Source organism: Natrix helvetica (assembly GCF_964273705.1).
Source record: "Natrix helvetica genome assembly, chromosome: 15".
NCBI lineage: Eukaryota > Metazoa > Chordata > Lepidosauria > Squamata > Natricidae > Natrix > Natrix helvetica.
Window position 1 is genome coordinate 6,327,711 of NC_138565.1, and position 19,053 is coordinate 6,346,763.

The 19,053-nt window shown below is 47.3% G+C and overlaps 2 protein-coding genes across 3 annotated transcripts in view; both read right to left on the bottom strand.

The window, feature by feature from the left end:
- The window catches only part of FPGS (folylpolyglutamate synthase), a 30,288-nt gene extending 28,213 nt beyond the window's left edge, over positions 1–2,075 (bottom strand). The window contains exon 1 of the mRNA XM_081967160.1: positions 1,908–2,075. Within this exon, the coding sequence (XP_081823286.1) occupies positions 1,908–2,048 (141 nt within the window). The 5' untranslated portion in view covers positions 2,049–2,075. The remainder of the gene's footprint in view (positions 1–1,907) is intronic.
- Positions 2,076–6,840: 4,765 nt separating this feature from the next.
- On the bottom strand, positions 6,841–18,608 carry CDK9 (cyclin dependent kinase 9). 2 transcript variants are annotated; one of them, XM_081967167.1, is made up of 7 exons: positions 18,382–18,608; positions 16,316–16,397; positions 13,684–13,774; positions 11,369–11,535; positions 10,643–10,814; positions 9,397–9,542; positions 6,841–7,817 (listed from the first exon to the last, which is right to left on the bottom strand). In XM_081967167.1, the coding sequence occupies exons 1-7, from the start codon at positions 18,576–18,578 to the stop codon at positions 7,452–7,454; spliced, it is 1,221 nt and encodes a 406-aa protein (XP_081823293.1). In that variant the 5' UTR covers positions 18,579–18,608; the 3' UTR covers positions 6,841–7,451. The 2 variants fall into 2 exon arrangements, with proteins under 2 accessions (XP_081823293.1, XP_081823292.1); XM_081967166.1 differs by having other exon boundaries at positions 9,397–9,545; positions 18,382–18,607.
- Positions 18,609–19,053: the final 445 nt, after the last annotated feature.

The window sequence follows — 19,053 nt, forward strand, 5'->3', positions numbered from 1 at the left end:
TCTCTAAGGCCATACTAGAACTCACAGTCTCCCGGTGACTGGCCCAAAGTTACCCAGCTGGCTTTCATCTCTAAGGCCATACTAGAACTCCCAGTCTCCCAGTGACTGACCCAAAGCCACCCAGCTGGCTTTCATCTCTAAGGCCATACTAGAACTCCCAGTCTCCCAGTGACTGACCCAAAGCCACCCAGCTGGCTTTCATCTCTAAGGCCATACTAGAACTCCCAGTCTCCCAGTGACTGACCCAAAGCCACCCAGCTGGCTTTCATCTCTACGGCCAGACTAGAACTCCCAGTCTCCCAGTGACTGACCCAAAGCCACCCAGCTGGCTTTCATCTCTAAGGCCATACTAGAACTCCCAGTCTCCCAGTGACTGACCCAAAGCCACCCAGCTGGCTTTCATCTCTACGGCCAGACTAGAACTCCCAGTCTCCCAGTGACTGACCCAAAGCCACCCAGCTGGCTTTCATCTCTACAGCCAGACTAGAACTCCCAGTCTCCCAGTGACTGACCCAAAGCCACCCAGCTGGCTTTCATCTCTACGGCCAGACTAGAACTCCCAGTCTCCTGAGTGCACAGATAAACCTCCAAGTGCTTCAATGACACCCCCGCTAAGGGAAAGAAAAATTTCAGACCGCAGCCACCAGAGATGGAAAACCACCAGTCATTCCCATTCAATCACCGTCAGTGGTGCAATTTTTCCTCTGGAAATCCATTCCTACTCCCACACCATTCCCAGGGTGTCCGTCCCCAATTGCACAGCTAAAAGTCTGTCCAGGTTCTCAGTCCTCCAGGTCAAAAACCCAGGAAAGAACAAGGATAAAAACTAAGAAAGTCCAGTTGCCTCCTGGAAAAAAAAGCACCTTTGGGACAAACCATGACATGGATGGCTAAAAGTCTCTACAGACTTTTAGCTACACAATTTGGGATGAAGACCCTTGGGATGGGGTGGGAGGAGGAATGGATTTCCAGAGGGGAAAAATTGCAGACTACAAGAACCATTTGCACCAATCAGGTGATCCTGAGGACACAGGGAAACCCCCAAGTGGCCTCAACGACCCTCTAAAAGGATGCAAAGGACCAGCTGTCTGCAAGGAGCATCAATGCTTCCACTCCCCACCATCATCCAGTCAGAGCTGAAGAAGCTTCTTGGATGAGAAGCAAAATGTCTTCAAAGAAGACACAAATAAACCCCCAAGTGGCCTCAATGACCCTCTAAAAGGATGCAAAGGACCAGCTGTCTGCAAGGAGTGTAAATCCTTCCATTCCCCAACATCCATTCAGTCAGAGCTGAAGAAGCTTCTGGGATGAGAAGTCTTCAAAAGAAAAAAAAAATACCAAGGAAGTCCAGTTGCCTCTTGACACACAAAAAAAGCACCTTTGCGACAACCACAACCTTGGAGGACGGAGAATCTCTACAGACCATCCCTGGAGGGTTTTTTTAAAAAACAACACTGGACAACTATTCGACCGGGATAGTGTGAGGTCTCCTGCCTTGAGCAGGAAGGGGGGGGGGGTGTGGACTAGAAGACCTCTGAGGTCCCCTCCAGCCCTAAGGTTCTAAAGTAACACTGAGCCCATTCAGCTTTTGCCAGGGAAGGAAAACAAACAGCAAAAAGACAAACAGGATAAGAAAATCGCTACTCGTTACAATTTTGTTACTCATTAATAAGAGGGAGGGCTACTCCTGCTTTGCAACAGGGAGGAGGAGGAGGCGGCGGCTCTGCACCGCACCGCACCGGAGATTTTTTTTTTCTTTTTTTGCACGCTTGCATTTCTCCCAGCCACGCGCCCCCTAGGCGAAGGCGCAGGGTCTGCGCGCGATCCTAACACGTGCGCCGGCTGACGCAACCCCGGCGGAGGGTTTCTTTCCTCCGCCTGGCTTGATAAGCCTCTCCGCGGCTCACCTGATACTCCATTCTGGGCGCCCGGGCCGGACGGGCACTGAGCCACCGCCGCCAAGCCCGGGAAGCGACCGGCCGAGCTGCTGCGGGCGCCGGTTGCAGAACGAGCGCCAGGCACCAAGCCTGGAGCCGGCGCGAGCCCATGGCCAGCCGAGTGACGTCAGCGCCGGCCCCGCCCACCCCGAGGAGGAGGAGGCGGAGGCTGCACCGCCGGCCACGCCCTCGTCTCGCCGCCTTCTTTCGTGCGCAGGCGCCTGTAGGTGGAGGTGGGGAAAAGGGACGCCCTCGCGGCCATCTTTGGCAAGGGCAGATTCCCTCTCTCTCTCTCTCTCTCTGTCTCTTTCTTTGCAATGCCAGCTGAGTCCGGTAGAGATAAAAAGAAGTAAGAGGGACCCGCAGCTTGCGGGCTCACTTGACAAAATAAGAGTTGGGACTAGACTAGAATAGAATAGAATATAGAACAGAATAAAATAGGAAGAGAAAATAGAATAGGAATAAGAATAGAATAAGAATAGAATAGAAAACAGAATAAAATAGGAAGAGAAAATAGAATAGGAAGAGAGAATAGAATAGGAATAAGAATAGAATAGGAATAAAATAGAAAATAGAACAGAATAGAAAATAGAATAGGAAGAGAAAATAGGAATAAGAATAGAATAGGAGCAGGAACAGAATAGAAAATAGAATAGGAATAAGAATAGAATAGGAGCAGGAACAGAATAGAAAATAGAATAGGAATAAGAATAGAATAGAAAATAGTATAGAATAGAATAAGAATAGGACTAGGGATTAGAATAGAATAGAATGAAATGGGAATTGGAACTGAGAAGAGAATAGTTTAGAGTGGAATGGAATAGAATTCTTTATTGGCCAAGTGTGATTGGACACACAAGGAATTTGTCTTTGGTGCAGATGCTCTCAGTGTACATAAAAGAAAAGATACATTCGCCAAGAATCATAAGGTACAACTCTCAGTGATAGTCATGGGAATAGAGTGGAGTGGAGTGGAGTGGAATAGAATTAGAATAGAATAGAATGGAATGGAACAGAACAGAACAGAACAGAATTCTTAATTCGCCAAGTGTGATTGGACACACAAGGAATTTGTCTTTGGTGCATAAGCTCTCAGGGTACATAAACATCCATTTAATGTACAACACTTAATGAGGGCACAACAATAAGCAATTAAATTATAAGGATAAAAAGTTACAGCCCAGTCATAAGTAGGGGGAGATGGGTGAAAGGAACAATGAGAAGGCTAATAGTAATAATGATCTTAGAGGTCATCTAATCCAGCCCCTGACCCAAGCAGGAGATTGTATGCCATTCCGGCCAAATCGTTTGTCCAGGTCTTTTCTTTTCATCAGATGAAGACTTTGCCAAATCTGATGCTGGACTACAACTCCCAGCCCCCCCCCCCCATGGGCTGGCTGTGGAATTCTGGGACTTGAAGTCCACAGGTTGCCAAATTTGGAGAGCCTGGACTTATTGCCCTGATTTGTTAAAAATTAGCTCATCTCGCCTAAGAGGGCAGGGTACACAATGGGAAACACAACACGAGTACAAAAAGAGACCACAATTTGCAGCCCGAGGCAAAGAGATCGACTGAGTTCAAAACCCACATTTTCCAGTTAAGTCCACCACCATGCAAAGCAAGGACACACAAAAGTATGCCCCCTCCCCACCTATACACACGGTCCCCTCCCAGATACTTGGATCAGCCGGTTCTGATTCATTCTGCTTTTTTTGTTTTGCTTCTAGTGGCAAGACAAAATTTAATTTCCAATTTCACTTTATTGCACAGGAGATTTAGGAGGTAGGAAGAGAAATATACCATACCTGCAGGGATGGTTGGTTTTTTCTGCTTTCCATTATGGAGTTGCAAGAAGAACGTTTCGACTTCACTCGCTTGGCCCAGCAGCCTTCCCGGGGTGGTCTGGTCGAAATTAAACATTAACAGCCCAGCGAGATCTGTGGCTGCTCTGCACCTCACATCCCAGAAATAAATTGTTTCAACGCCTACCCTCAAAAATGACGTTATAAGGAGATATAAAGGGGGGGAACATAACAAGGGTAGACCAGCGAAGGTAAGGGAATAAGAAAAGATACTCAATTATATTTGGGTTGGCGGAAATACCATCCCAAGGAAACATAAACTGAGTTTTGAAATATACACCAACAATATTAGAAAAGGAAAGGGAGAGAGGAGGAGAGAATGAAAGGAAGACAGGGGAAAGAAGAAAGAGGTAAGGAGAGGAGGATGGAAGGGAGAGAAAGAGAAGGAGAGAGGGTAGGAAGGGGAAGAGGAAGAGCAGGAGTAGGGGAGAGGTAGGGGAAGAAGGGGAAGGAGAGGAGGGTGGAAGGGAGAGAAAGAGGAGAGGGTAGGGGGGACAGCAGTAGGAGAAAAGGAAGGGAAGAAAGAAGGAGAGGAGGAAGGAAGAGTAGAGAAGGGAGGGAGGGAGAAAAGAAAGGGAAAATATGGTTGTGTTACAACAGGAAGAAAGAATGGTAAATAAAGCAACCCAAACTGTATATTATAACCTATTAAATGAAATAATAAAAGTATACGAATGATGAATGTAAAGATGAATAACAATTATATGAATGTATACTTAAAATGGTATGTAAGAAAATAAAAATTCTTTAAAAAAAACATGACGTTATAGAACAATGCATCCCAGAACAACTAGGCACAAGGACAGTTCCCCCCCCCCCCGAATGCCATCTCTCTGCTAAACAACTAATTCCCACAACACTGCCAAACTATTTACTAAGACTGTGTTACTATTATTTTTCTCATCCTTCCTAGTACCAATCTCTAACTTAGTAACTTAACTCACTTATGACTCTAGCCTCATTGCTTGTATCGTTACGATTTATATAGTTTTATTTAGCTTCCCAAAAGTATGATTTTGATTGCTTACCCTGTTTCCCCCCAAAATAAGACCTCCCCGGATAATAAGGCCAATCGAGCTTTTGAGCGCATGCACTAAAATAAGCCCTCCCCCCCAAAATCTTGCACAGCAGCAGCCATGAGGTGACCGAGCTCACTGCCTCCTGCACCCCAAAAATAATAAGACCTCCCCGAAAATAAGGCCAAGCGCTTATTTTGGGGGTCAACATGGTATGTACAGAGAGCTTATGCACCGAAGACAAATTCCTTGTGTGTCCAATCACACTTGACCAATAAAGAAGTATATTCTATTCTATTCTTCTTTGTTCCAATATCTATTCTATTCTATTCTATTCCTTGTTCTATTCGGTTTTATTCTATTCTATTGTTCTGTTCCATTCAATTCTAACTCTATTCTATTCTAATTCTACTCTATTCTATTCCTTATTCTATTCTATTGTTCTGTTCCATTCAATTCTAACTCTATTCTAATTCTACTCTATTCTATTCCTTATTCTATTGTTCTATTCTATTGTTCTGTTCCATTCAATTCTAATTCTATTCTAATTCTACTCTATTCTATTCCTTATTCTATTCTGTTCTATTCTATTGTTCTGTTCCATTCAATTCTAATTCTATTCTAATTCTACTCTATTCTATTCCTTATTCTATTGTTCTATTCTATTGTTCTGTTCCATTCAATTCTAATTCTATTCTATTCCTTATTCCTATTCCATTCCCTATTCTGTTCAATTCTATTCTTATCCCTATTCCATTCCCTATTCTTATCATTCTAATTCTATTATTCTATTTTAACCAGGGTTTAAAAGCGACTGACTTTTCACCCACTTTGGGGAAGCCATGTTGAGCCCTGCGAGAGAACTTCCTAGAAGCCGCGAGAAAAATCAAAGCCGCGCCCACTCATTTAAAAGAAAAAAAGCCTGTGTGTTTGTTGGTAAACGTGTGTATTTTCCAGCCAGTTTTGTGAATGGCCAATAATACCACGCCGGGATTCCCAGCCTTGCGCGTCAATATTTACCTTTTCAACACTGCGTTGAAAGAAACTCACAAACAAACCATTGTAAACAGAAAGAGTTAATGAAGTTAATCATTGGCTTGGCTTGGATATTTGATTTTGTTACAACGGAACAAAATAAAACCACTCGTGATTGTTTTGGTTTTTTTCATAGCTTTAATTTTATTTTTTATTTATATGTGTGTATATATATATGTTTTGTATTTGTGCTGATAAATAAATAAAGGGAGACTAGTATAGATCTATTTCGAGCTATTTAGCTCTCATCAGCTAGCCATACCCTTACTGGGATGTGAACCTGGACTGTATTACATATTAGGCAGGAGTATGTAATACAGCCCAGGTTCAAATCCCAGTAAGGGTATGGCTAGCTGATGAGAGCTAAATAGCTCGAAATAGATCTATACTAGTCTCCCTTTATTTATTTATCAACACAAATACAACACAAATATATATATAAAGATATATATATATAATACACACATATATATATATATACACACACATACCTACACACACACATACAGTATATATATATATGTAATTTTTTTTTTTGCAGTTCTTCCAGCTTCATTTATTACTTTATCACTTTTCTCCTGGGGCTAATTCACGTTAAATGATCCGTAGGTACTAACTCCGAGGCTTTGTAGAGGGGGTTGCGATCCCCCCCCAAGCAGGTAATAAATGCGTCCATTCGCATGCAATTCATTTCGAGGAAGATTTCGTCCCAGTGTCGAAAAGAGGCAAACATGATAAAAAAAAAAAAGGTTCGATCTGCAGAATCAAGAATCAGAAGAGCTTGAAATGGGGAAGGAAGGAAGGAAGCCAGCAAACTTCGAAGAACCGCCGATGGTTATTATTATTATTATTGTTTTCTTCTTCGTCCTTTCTTTTTTTAAATCACTTAGCCTCCTGCAAGAGAGCTAAGCTTCCGTTAGGGGAGGGAAGCACGTCATGGATTTTACTATCCTAGGAAAAAGGGGTTTTTCTTTTTTTTAAAAAAAAAGGAGGGGGGGAAACAATCGCAAAATTAAAGCGAGAGGTAGGGTAAGAAAAAGAAAGAAAGAAAGAAAGAAGAGCCTCTCCATGTTGCAAAGAAACAGGCCTAAAGCGAACACGGGATCATTTCGATGGTCACCAATGTCCAGCTAAATTCTCTGGCCCGGGAGGGCAAGCGGGATCTTGTCCGAAAGACTAGGAATGGGAAGGTGGCACCTATTTTTATCGGATTCCCTGCCCTTCTTCTGCCACGTCTCGTCTCCCTGCAGAGAAATACGAAATCGATTCCGGCCAGCCTGCCTCCTTGGGAGCAAAAGACCTTCAAATTCAGGAAGGGGAAAAACAAAAAACAAAATTGGGGACACAAGGAAGCGTTCAAAATTAAAATACAATAAATGGCGAGCCACAGCTCCGAGTCCAGGGTAGATACTTGCAGAGTCTTCCCGTAAACTTGCAATTTTCAGAGACCCGGAAATAGTCCGAATCCGACTGTGTTCTGTCGCCACTCCCCCAAAAAAGAAAGAAAAAAAGGGGAACAAAAATCATATTTTTTTAAAAAAAAAAATATCTAAGAAACCACAATGCGTTAAAATTTCTTGTCTCTCGACGCGCTTCGGGTTCAGAAGACCCGGTCGAATTCCGTCTGGTTGGTTGCGGCAGGGTTCCTGCCCTGATTGGCCGGCTGCTGGGGCATGTGCCCGCCTCTCCTCCTGGGCGGGGCCAAGTACTCGAACATGGACTGGTTGTGGGTGGAGAGCATGTTCTTGAGATCGGAGGGCATGGGGTCAGACCAGAAGAAGTCGTGGTTCAGGGCGTCGTCGCTGTCGATCCGCTGGGCGGGATCCAGCACCAGCAGCTTGTCAATGAGATCCAGGGCGTAGGGATCTTTGACGTAGGCCTTCAGACGCTCCTTCACTTTGCGCTTCTGTCCCTTGGGGAGGTCCAGCTTCTGGTAGAGCTCGTATTTGTCCACGTTGGGCCAGACCTGAAAGAAGACGTGGAATTAAGAGACAGCCAGCATGTAGAGAAAAAAAAGGACGAGGGGAGACACGATGCCAAGTTTCCAAAAGATGCCCAAATTGAGTCAGGAGCCTCAAGCCAAGTTTCAAAAGAAAACCAGTCATTTATTATTTATTATTATAAAACGAAATGCACAGGTACAGTAGAGGTGGTACCTCGCTCAATAGTAGTAACTGTGAAAGGGATCTTGGGAGTCCTAGTGGACAACCATTTAAATAGGAGCCAGCCGTGTGCGGCAGCTGCCAAAAAAGCCAACACAGTCCTAGGCTGCATCAACAGAGGGATAGAATCAAGATCACGTGAAGTGTTGATACCACTTTATAATGCCTTGGTAAGGCCACACTTGGAATACTGCATTCAGTTCTGGTCGCCACGATGTAGAAAAGATGTGGAGACTCTAGAAAGAGTGCAGAGAAGAGCAACAAAGAGGATTAGGGGACTGGAGGTTAAAACATATGACGAACGGTTGCAGGAATTGGGTATGTCTAGTTTAATGGAAAGAAGGACAAAGGGAGACATGATAGCAGTTTTCCAATATCTCAGGGGCTACCCCAAAGAAGAGGGAGTCAAGCTATTCCCCAAAGCACCCAAAGGCCAGAGAAGGAATAATGGATGGAAACTGATCAAGGAGAGATTCAACCTGGAAATGAGGAGGAATTTTCTGTCAGGGAGAACAACCAACCCATAGAACAGAAGTTGCCTTCAGAAGTTGTGGGAGCTTCATCCCTGGAAGCTTTCAAGAAGAGACTGAACCGCCATCTGTCAGAAATGGTGTAGGGTTTCCTGCTTGGGCGGGAGTGGGGGGTTGGACTAGATGACCTACAAGGTCCCTTCCAACTCTGTTAATCTACCTATCTAAATTGCTTGAAGAAGCACCTGAAAGCAGGACAAGAAGCAACGGATGGAAACTAATCAGAGAGAAGCAACCTGGAATTAAGGAGAAACTTCCTAACAGGGAGGACAATAAACCAGTGGAACAGCTGGCCACCAGACATTGTGGGTGCTTCATCAATGGAGGTTTTTAAAAAGAGATTGGGCAATCATTTATCTGGAATAGTATAGGGTCTCCTGCTTGAGCAGGGGGCTGGACTAGAAGACCTCCAAGGTCCCTTCCGGCTCTGTTATTCTGCTCAGCTCAACTTCCAAAATTCAGTTGGAAAAAAGAGGTACAGGCACAGTCCCTGACTTACAACCAACTAACCGTCGCTAACCGAGACATTTGTTAAATAAATGTCATCCCACTTTATGCCCTTCCTTGCCACAGCTGTTTCAGCCAATTGCTGCAGTGGTCTAGTTACTAACATGGCCGTTAAGCGGCTTCTCCACTGACTTGGCTCCTCGGAAGGTCGTGACCATGGGGACAGAGCAACCGTCATATGTACGAGTCGGTCTGAATTTTGACCACCGGGATGCTGCGAGGGTCGTAAGTGTGAAACCTAAAGCCCGAAGTCCTTTTTTCCCCAGGGCCATTACTTCCAACGCCCACGAAACGAATCGTAAGTTGTAAGACGAGGACCGAACGACGGGAGTTTGTCGGTTCTCACCTCGGGCGTGATGGATCCGCAGAGCTGGCTGATCAGCGTCAGCTGGTGCTGTTCCGTGTTGCCTTGCATGATGGGACTCCGTGTCCACATCTCCGCCATGATGCAGCCGCCACCCCAGAGATCGATGGGGGGCCCATAGTCGCGTTCTCCTTAAAAAAAACGAAGGCAGAGTTGATTTTCCTAAAGGGAGGCGCCTAAAAGCTACCGTATTTTTTCGGAGTATAAGACGCACCTTTTTCCCCTCAAAAAAAAAAAAAAAAGGCTGAAAATCTGGGTGCGTCTTATACACGGAATACGGCATTTTTGGCCTCCCGAAACCCCACCCACTTCATCAAAATGGCCGTGCAGAGCCTTTAGGAGGCTTCCAGAGTGCTCCTAGAGGCTGGAGTGGGCAGAAATGGCCCATTCCCCCCCCCCCAGCCCCCAGGAGCACTCTGGAAGCCTCCTAAAGGCTATCTATGCCCTTTTTTTGACAAGAAACAGGCCGTTTTTTGGTGGGCCACCCCCCAGGAGCACTCTATAAGCCTCCTAAAGGCAATCCATGTCCTTTTTTTTGACAAGAAACAGGCCGTTTTTTACTCGTTCTTTGGGGGTGCCACCCCCCAGGAGCACTCTACAAGCCTCCTAAAGGCTATCCATGCCTTTTTTTGACAAGAAACAGGCTGTTTTTTGCTCGTTTTGGGGGGGGGGCACCCCCTAGGACAGTGATTGCGAAGTCACTTCCGGTTTGCTCAGAGGATCGCTTTGAGCGCTCCGAAGGCTTCAGGGATTGTCCGGAGGCTTCCCTGACGCCTCCGGAGGGCGTCCTGGGGGGGCGGGGGAAGGCTGTTTTCGCCCTCCCCAGGCTCCTATAAAGCCTCTGGAGCCTGGGGAGGGCGAAAAAACCATGTAAAAATGGGGGGGGGGGGGAGAGAGGAGAGCCTTAGTGCGCACATGCGCACTGGCGGTCGTGCATTGCATTATGGGTGCGGCACGCCCACACACGATCCCCCTGCGCTCCCCCCACTTATGGCACGCGAGCCAAAAAAGGTTCGCCATCTCTGCCCTAGGAGCACTCTACAAGCCTCCTAAAGGCTATCTATGCCCAGCCATACGGGAACTGAAGTCTCCTACGGAGCTCCGGAAGACTTGAGTCCCTTCGGGGAGAGGGGGCGGTCTAGAAGTCTAATAAACTAAACTAATAAACTAAACTTGATACTCCCTCCGTCCACAGGCAGAGGAGAAGAACCCAAAAGCTCCTTCTTACCCAGCAGCAGTTCTGGTGGACGGTACCACAAAGTCACCACCCGATTTGTGTAGCGGTTCGGCTGGCTGTTCTTGGCCAAGCTGAAAGCTCGGGCCAAGCCAAAATCGGCCAACTTCAAGACCCCGTCCCGTGTGATGAGCACGTTGGCGGCTTTCATGTCTCTGTGAAGGATCTGAGAGGGGGAAAAAAGATGAGAGAGTTTAGTTTAGTTTATTGTCACTGCATACAACGAACTTAAACGCCGTCTTCAGTGTGCATGATAACTATACAAATAAAACACAAACACACAGCCTTCACATTCTACACAATTGAATTCAAAAACCCCTGATATTGCATTACTGTCGGCTGCAGTTGCATCTCAGGGTTACTGCAGCCGGTTTGGGAGGGGTGCACCTTATAGGGTAATGTGATTTATGACACAGACTGAGGGGAGGGAAGGAACAGGGGTAAAGTTCAGAAGAAAATCAAACAAAGCACAGGCTTGACTGCGAACAGATCTTGCCAAATAAAACACTGGTTTTGTACTAGTGACGTTTTTTGCCCATTAGGAAATTTGATACAGAGTCTTAGCCACCGAGCCACCACGTCGGTTTTACCACTGTTGTATCAGATTTAGTAGTAGCATTTCTAGCGTTGAGTGGGAGACACATTTGTTTTGTTCAAGGAACAGATTTCTGGGGTCTAAGAAGCCCGAAGAGACGGGGAGACACACACACACACCCTCACCTTATTCCGGTGGATATAATAGAGGCCGTTCAAAAGCATTTGTCCCACTTTCTTGATCTCGGAGAGCGTGAACTTCACGTGGGCGTTGCTGAGCAGGCCAGCTAGGTCGTGCTCGCAGAAGTCAAAAACCAGGTAGATGCTGCCTTTGCAACGATTGTAGGGAGAGGCTGCAGGGATGAAGAGGAAAAACGATTTTAGATTTTATCCGTTGTTCCCAAGTGTTTTTTTTTTTTAATATATATATATATTTTTATTGGGCATTTTCCAAACGTTAAAATCACAATGACACTTTTTACAGCTTAAGGAACACGCAGTAAGCGCAATGGAAAGAGATGGCATGTACTTAGAAAGCAATAGAGATGGAAACATGGTCTATAGATGTGTTGGACAATGTGCAAATATGGTGTATGGAGAGCAGAAGAGCCAATCATTGGTTTTGGGGAGTTGGTAAGATGCAATACAATACAATAGCAGAGTTGGAAGGGACCTTGGAGGTCTTCTAGTCCAACCCCCCTGCCCAGGCAGGAAACCCTATACCGTGAATTGATGTAAACATTTAATAATACAATATGATGTCGGTTATGTATTAGTGCACATGGGATCATATGAAAATGAAAAAATAAAAAACTAACGAGGGAAAAAAATGCACAAATTATAAAAAAGGTGCTAGAATGCTCAGAAATGGACAACTTAACGATGGGACTAAGAGATAGAGAGGAAACAGGGTACTACAAGATATGGGACAGGTGGTATAACTGGCTCTTCTGCTCTCCATACACCATATTTGCACCTTATCCATCACTTTCTTCTCCCCCTCTCCTCCCCCTCCCTACCTCCTTTCTTCCCTCTGTCGTCCTTCCTTTCTCTACTTCTTCTTCCTCTCCCCTTCTCCTCTCTCCCCTTTCCACTCCTCCTTTCTCTCCTCCTCTTCCCCCCCCCCCTTGCCCTCTCTCCTAACCCTCTCTTCTTCCCTTACCTTTCTCCTCTACTTCCCACTCTTCATCTCATTTACTTGATGTATTTCAGCTTCTGAGCAAACTCCAACTTATGTTGATGGCATTTATAATTCCTTTTTGGTAATTTTGTGCATTTGAGGGAATGGTTTTTAGTTTTCAACTTTGGGCAAATGAAATTCTAGCAGCAGTGATTATATGAAGCATCATATATTGGATATCCTTACTAATGTATATTTTTTTAAGAGGCAAATGGACTTTCTGCTTTTTCTTTGAAGGCGTTTCGCTCCTCATCCGAGAAGCTTCTTCAGCTCTGACTGGATGGTGGTGGGAAATGGAAGGATTGATACTCCTTCTGGTCGTTTGCATTTTGTTCTTTCGTTCGGAGTTGTGTTAGTGGTGCTTAAGAGCTGAAGAAGCTTCTTGGATGAGAAGCGAAATGTCCTCAAAGAACAAAAACAAAGTCTACCGGCCTCGTGAAAAAGCACCTTTGGAACAACCATAAACTGGATGGCAGAGAATCTCCATAGACCAGGGGTGTCCAAACTTGGGAACTTTAAGACTTGTGGACTTCAACTCCCAGAATGAGATGAAGAGTGTGGAAGGGAGGAGAGAGGTAAGGGGAAGAAGAGAGGGGTTAGGAGAGAGGGCATGGGGGGGGGGGAAGAGGAGGAGTGGAAAGGGGAGAAAGGAAAAGGAGAGAGGAAGGGGAAGTAGAGAAGAGAAGGATGAAAGAGGGAAGAAAGGAGGTAGGGTGGAGGAGGAGAGAGGGAGAAGAAAGTGATGGAGAAGGTGCAAATATGGCGTATGGAGAGCAGAGGAGCCAATAATCATTTTGGGGGCTTGGTGGTAAGATGAATTGATGCTAATATTTAATAATACACAATAATGTTGGTTATGCAAGAGTACACATGTGGTTATGTATTATGAAAATGAAAAAAATAAAAAACTTTTAAAAAAAGAAAGAATTCCCCAGCCAGCCATACCAGCTGGGGAATTCTGGGAGTTAAAATCCATACATCTTAAAAGTTTCCAAGGTTGAAAAATGTTGTATCAGTGATGGCAAACCATTTCGGCTCCGAGTGCCCAAACCGGAACGAGCACATTTGGAGCACATTACATGTGCCAGAATGCTGGAAATCCAAAGACCAGCTGCCTGGCGCGCGCATGTCTATTTCCCGGGCATTTTTCGGGCTGTTTTTAGGCATCACGAAGCCAATTCAATCCAGTTCGGATTTAACATACGTTTGATTGGAAACTGCAATTCTCTTCCCTTTGCGAAGCATCTGTTCGATTGACCGTGGACTCCTTAATTACGTCGGCAGATCAAATTAAGCCCTAGACAAGTTTGGAGAAAATTACCTTTAGTCCGGCAAATTTCGATGAGGTTGACGACATTTTCGTGTTTCAGCAACTGCAGGATTTTGATCTCCCGTAAAGCCGTGATTGGAAACTAGGAGGGAAGAAAAGAGATGGTCCATATTTGCACGCAAAGCATTGTCGGGGGGGGGGGGGGTGTTTAGGTTATGCCCTATCCTATCCGGTTGCTCTCGGAGGTCATCGCTAGCTTTGTAGGTTTCGTTGAAACTTGGTGCGTGGTGCAATGAAGGGCCATGAAATGGGGTGGCTCTTTGTTATGTAGAATAGGCTGGCTCAGGCCTTAATGGCCCATTGACCGGGGGGGGGGGGGGGAGAGGTACTAAGAGTGAGTCTGTTTCCTGCCTTTCTCCATTTCTCATCCAGGGAAATACAATATTCTGCCTTTTTAATGCTTCCTAGGCTATATTTCATTTTCCTAGGAGAGGGGTGAGTGCTAGCTTCCTTCAGGAGGAAGGTGAGATCCTATAGCTAGAGTTTTAGACTGAATCATAACTGGGGGGGGGGGTTGGGGGGCGGACACAGGCCTAAACCATCATTTCAAGCTGGGGGAAACGCGTCCTTCAGAAGAGAGGATTCAAAAGGAATCAAAAAGGCCTCCAAGGGGCAGCTAAAATCATCCCACAGATAAGCAGGGATTGACCCAGAGGAACCATTTAGTAAACAATATCCCAATCGAGGAAGGATGGAACCAAATTCAGACAAACAATGGAACGGTAAAGAAAAGCCTTATCAAGGAACAATCGAGAATTCCCAACAACACCGATAGGGCAAAGCCACCAGTAGATAAACAAGAGAACAAACAAACACACACACACACAAACACACACAAGTTTCTAATGTAGCACTGATGGTTTTCTCCAGTTAGGCAACAAAAAAAATTGCAAGACAATCCCACTGGACTCTCTTGAAGACGTTTGTTTCACTTCTCCCTCCAAGAAGCTTCTTCGGTTTTGACTGAGAACGGAAGGATTTCGACGAACCGAAGAAGCTTCTTGGGACGAGGAGCGAAAGGTCTTCAAAGAATTAACAGGAAAGCCCAGTTGCCTCTTGAAAAAGCACTTTTGGGACCTGGGTGACTGCGAATCTCCGGAGACGTCTGCAAGAAAGCGACCAAGGACTCCACAATGCTAGCTCACTCCAAAGTGACTATTTAAAATGGAATCAATTCTATTTAAGGCCGCAAAAAACATAATGGCGGGTCCCACTAAGTCCCAGTTGATTTGGTCACTCAAAGGAGGAAACGAACAGGGCAGCTACAAACACATACCGTATTTTGTGGAGTATAAGACACACTTTTTTCGCCCCCCCAAAAAAGAGGGTGAAAATCTGGGTGCGTCTTATACACTGAATACAGCATTGGGGGGGCGGGTGTTAAACCTCGCCCCTCCTTGCAAAAATGGATGTGCATAGACTTTGGGAGGCTTGTAGACTGCTCCTGGGGGCCGGGGAGGGCAAAAACGAGCAAAAAAAGGGCCGTTTTTTGCTCGTTTTTGTCCCCTGCAGCCCCCAGGAGCAGTCTACAAGCCTCCCAAAGCCTATGCATGCCCTGGGGTTTTTTTGTGCAAAAAATGGGTCATTTTTTGCTCGTTTTTGCCCCCTCTCCAAGCCCCCAGGAGCACTTTGCAGGCCTCTCAAACTCTCTGCATGCCCCGTTTTTCACAAAAAAAAATGAGCCATGCAGTGGGTTTGGAAGGCCAGCAGAGTGCAAAACCTTTTTTTAAAAAAAATAGCTCTTCAAAATCTTGGGGCGTCTTATACTCTGAAAAATGCAGCTGGGTCCTCAAAGGTTCGGAAGAAAGAAAATCAGACTTGCGATTGTACATCGACTAACCAGGTTTACCCATTTCCCTGGTGTGTTATTAAATTCACACACTACATTAACCCGTATCTTTTCCAATCAATGAAACGCTGAATCAAAGAATCCATCGCAAAACAGGGGTTGATTTAGGCAGGTGTTAAGGGGTTTAATCAGGTTTTAGGCGTGGCAAAATTAAAGAGGATAAGATCTGCTCAGTGGGCACAGGCCAGACCGAAGTAACAGAGCTGGGTGGGGTTTTTTTGCAGACGTTTCGTTACCAAACTAGATGTTGCATCACCTGGGCAAGAAGAGCGAGGTTTGTGGAGAGAAGGATGGAAGAGAAAAGAGGAGGAGGAAGGGCTAGAGGAGGAAAAAGATGGACGAGGAGGAGGAGGAGGAAGAAGAGGAAGAAAAGGGCTGTGTGGTTGGTGGTTTTCCTACAGGCGTTTCATTACCAAGCTCGGTTACAGCATCTGGGGTTTGTGGAGAGGAAAAAAGAATGGAAGAGAAGAGAGGAGGAAGAAAAGGGCTAGAAGAAGAAAAGAATGGAAGAGGAGAAGGGGGGAGGAGGAAAAAAAGGGCTATGAGCTTTCCTGTAGACATTTCATTACCAAACTAGGTTACAGCATCAGTGCTTGTTTTTTTTTCCCAGGTTCCCTGAAAGCTTCTGCTCTTAAATCTGCCACTCTGCCCCCTTTCTCTGAAGAAGCACCCCAGTTTTCCCTTCCTCCCCTTCACAGTTTCTCTCATTGCCTGTTTATTCCACCCAGATTGGGGGGGGGGGGGGGATGTTTGAACCCCGAGACTCTCACTCACCCCTTCTTTTTCATTCTCCATCAGCACTTTCTTCAGCGCCACCTTCTTGCCCGTCTGCCGATGTTTGGCTTTGAAGACTTCCCTGCAGAGGAAGACGAGGAGAGAAGGAGTTAAGAAGGGAAACCGGTTAGGCCGGGGATCGGCAACTGGCAGCTCTGGAGCTCCCCGTGGCCCTTTTGTCCCTCTGTTGCGGCTCCCTGTGGCTCAAAATACGCGACACAACCGCCAAGGCGCGACACCCGCTGGCACGTGACTTATTGAGCTTTTCAACCCCTCCCGGAAGGCCAACCGTGGTTAAATCCAAGAAAAGAAAAGTTCCAGAAGAAAACAGAACTTTTAATTCAACTATATATGCCAGGAAATAAGTCAGGATTTGTGGTTTCCGCTGTTGTCTTTTGTGTGATACAAGGGTCCCAATGGCTCTTGGGAGTGTTTAAGGTGGCCGACCCCTGGGTTAGGCAAAGGGGGCGGGTGGGGGGGGGGTAGAACTGGAGGGGGCCCTTGCCATGCCCCGACGGCCGGGAGTCACCGGGAACGATAGGTTGGTGGGAAGCCGGAGGGTGGAGGAGAAGAGCCACCGAGTTCCATCAGCCTCTGCTCTGGAATCTCCGTTGCTGGGAGACCAGCAACGATGGCAAAGGCTAGGAGGGCTGCCGGGCCCACAAGCGGGAAGGACAGGACGGAGGACCGGCTGGTGGAGCTCGTGAGGTCCCTCTCCCTCCATGCCGAGGTTTAGGAGCTCGAGGTGGGGTGAAAAATTGGGGGCGGGCTCCCTGTGCCCAGGGCAGATCGAAGGGTAGCTCAGCAGTCAGACGATTCGAATCCCTAGTACAGGTCTCCTGTGTGAGCAGGGGGTTGGACTAGATGATCTCCAAGGTCCCTTCCAACTCAGTTACTGTTTACAGGCCGTGCCAGGAGGGGGCATTTAAGGTCTGTGACACAAGGGAAGGTTCCAGGGTTGTGTGTTTGTGTCTCTGTTTGTGTCTCTGTGTGTGTTTGTGTCTCTGTGTGTGTTTGTGTCTCTGTGTGTTTGTTTCTGTATGTTTGTGTCTCTGTGTGTGTTTGTTTCTTTGTATTTGTGTCTCTGTGTGTTTGTGTCTCTGTGTGTGTCTCTGTGTGTATGTGTCTCTCTGTGTGTTTGTTTCTGTATGTTTGTGTCTCTGTGTGTTTGTTTCTCTGTTTGTGTCTCTGTGTGTATGTGTCTCTCTGTGTGTTTGTTTCTGTATGTTTGTGTCTCTGTGTGTGTTTGTTTCTTTGTATTTGTGTCTCTGTGTGTTTGTGTCTCTGTTTGTGTCTCTGTGTGTATGTGTCTCTCTGTGTGTTTGTTTCTGTATGTTTGTGTCTCTGTGTGTTTGTTTCTCTGTTTGTGTCTCTGTGTGTTTGTTTCTCTGTTTGTGTCTCTGTGTGTTTGTGTCTCTCTGTGTGTTTGTTTCTGTATGTTTGTGTCTCTGTGTGTTTGTTTCTCTGTTTGTGTCTCTGTGTGTTTGTGTCTCTCTGTGTGTTTGTTTCTGTATGTTTGTGTCTCTGTGTTGGTGTGTCTCTTGTGTGTTGGGAGGGTGGGGGAGGATTAAAGGGGGGAAGAGGATGGCCAGAGTGCCAAACCACAGGGGGAGAAAAGGGACAAAGGACGACTAAACTCCCCCCCCCCATTCATTTCAGCTTCCTGTACTACTACAACCCCCATCATCCTGAGCTGGGAGGTTTTTCCCTCCCCCCAAAAGACGGCGGGAGGGGGCTCCCCAAGGCGGATGGGGAGGGGGGAAGGGAGCCCATGCTGCCCCACTCCAAGTGGGAAGGGCGCTCCTGGCCGGCTGGGAGCGATGGGTCTCCATTCCTGCCCCATGCAAGAGAGGCCCCACGGGGCGGCTGTGCACCATGGGACCTGGGGTGAGCCTCCCCGTCCCCCGTCCCCCGCGAAGCCGAGCAGGAGGTGGCGGCGGTGGGGAGTCTGCAGTCCGGCCGGGGAGGAGGGGGCTTGTAGCCCAAGAGGGGCCCCGGCGGGAGGGCCCGATGGGCTGTGTAGTCCCCCCTCCCCCAGCCAGCCACGTGGGAGGGCGGGGCCTTACCCGAAGGTGCCTTGCCCGATCTTGGCCAGCTTCTCGTACTTGGAGACCTCGTCGCAGTAGGGACACTCGGCCGCGTCGTACTGCTTGGCCATGGCGCTCCCCGCAGCCGCCCCAAAGCCCGACGCCCCCCGGCAGCCGCCGCCTTCCCCCGAGCGCGGAGGGGCGCTTCCGGCTGCGCTTCCGCCCGGCCGCTCCATCCCTCAGCCACTTCCGGCGCCGCGGAGGGGAAAGGGGCGGGGCCGCCGCGGGGCAGCCTGGGAGGCGTAGTTCGGAGCCCCGCCCCGCCGGGCTCCACGTCACTCCCCGAGGGGAGGAGCCTCGGCTGCTCCCTTCGAGGGGAGGGGAGGGGAGGGGAGGATTGCAGGGGAGGTTGGGCTCTGGGAGGGGAGGATGGGATCGTAGGGGAGGATGGGCTCTAGGAAGGGAGGATGGGATCGTAGGGGATGATGGACTCTGGGAGGGGAGGGTTGGATAGTAGGGGATGGTGGTCTCTGGAAGGGGAGGATGGGATTGTGGATGATGGGCTCTAGAAGGGGAGGATGGGCTCTGGGAGGAGAGGATGGGATCGTAGTGGATGATGGGCTCTGGGAGAGGAGGATGGGCTCTGGGAGGGGAGGATGGGATCGTAGGGGATGATGAGCTCTGGGAGAGGAGGATGGGCTCTGGGAGGAG

What these genes read in the sequence shown, in the direction of transcription:
- CDK9 (XM_081967166.1), bottom strand. Translation starts at nt 18,578, where the DNA reads ATGGAGCGGCCGGGCGGAAGCGCAGCCGGAAGCGCCCCTCCGCGCTCG. An exon ending in ATCGGGCAAGGCACCTTCGG is followed by an intron (nt 16,398 to 18,381) that starts GTAAGGCCCCGC and finishes CTTCCTCTGCAG; the next exon opens with GGAAGTCTTCAAAGCCAAAC. An exon ending in GCGGATCCATCACGCCCGAG is followed by an intron (nt 7,818 to 9,396) that starts GTGAGAACCGAC and finishes GTCTTCTTTCAG; the next exon opens with GTCTGGCCCAACGTGGACAA.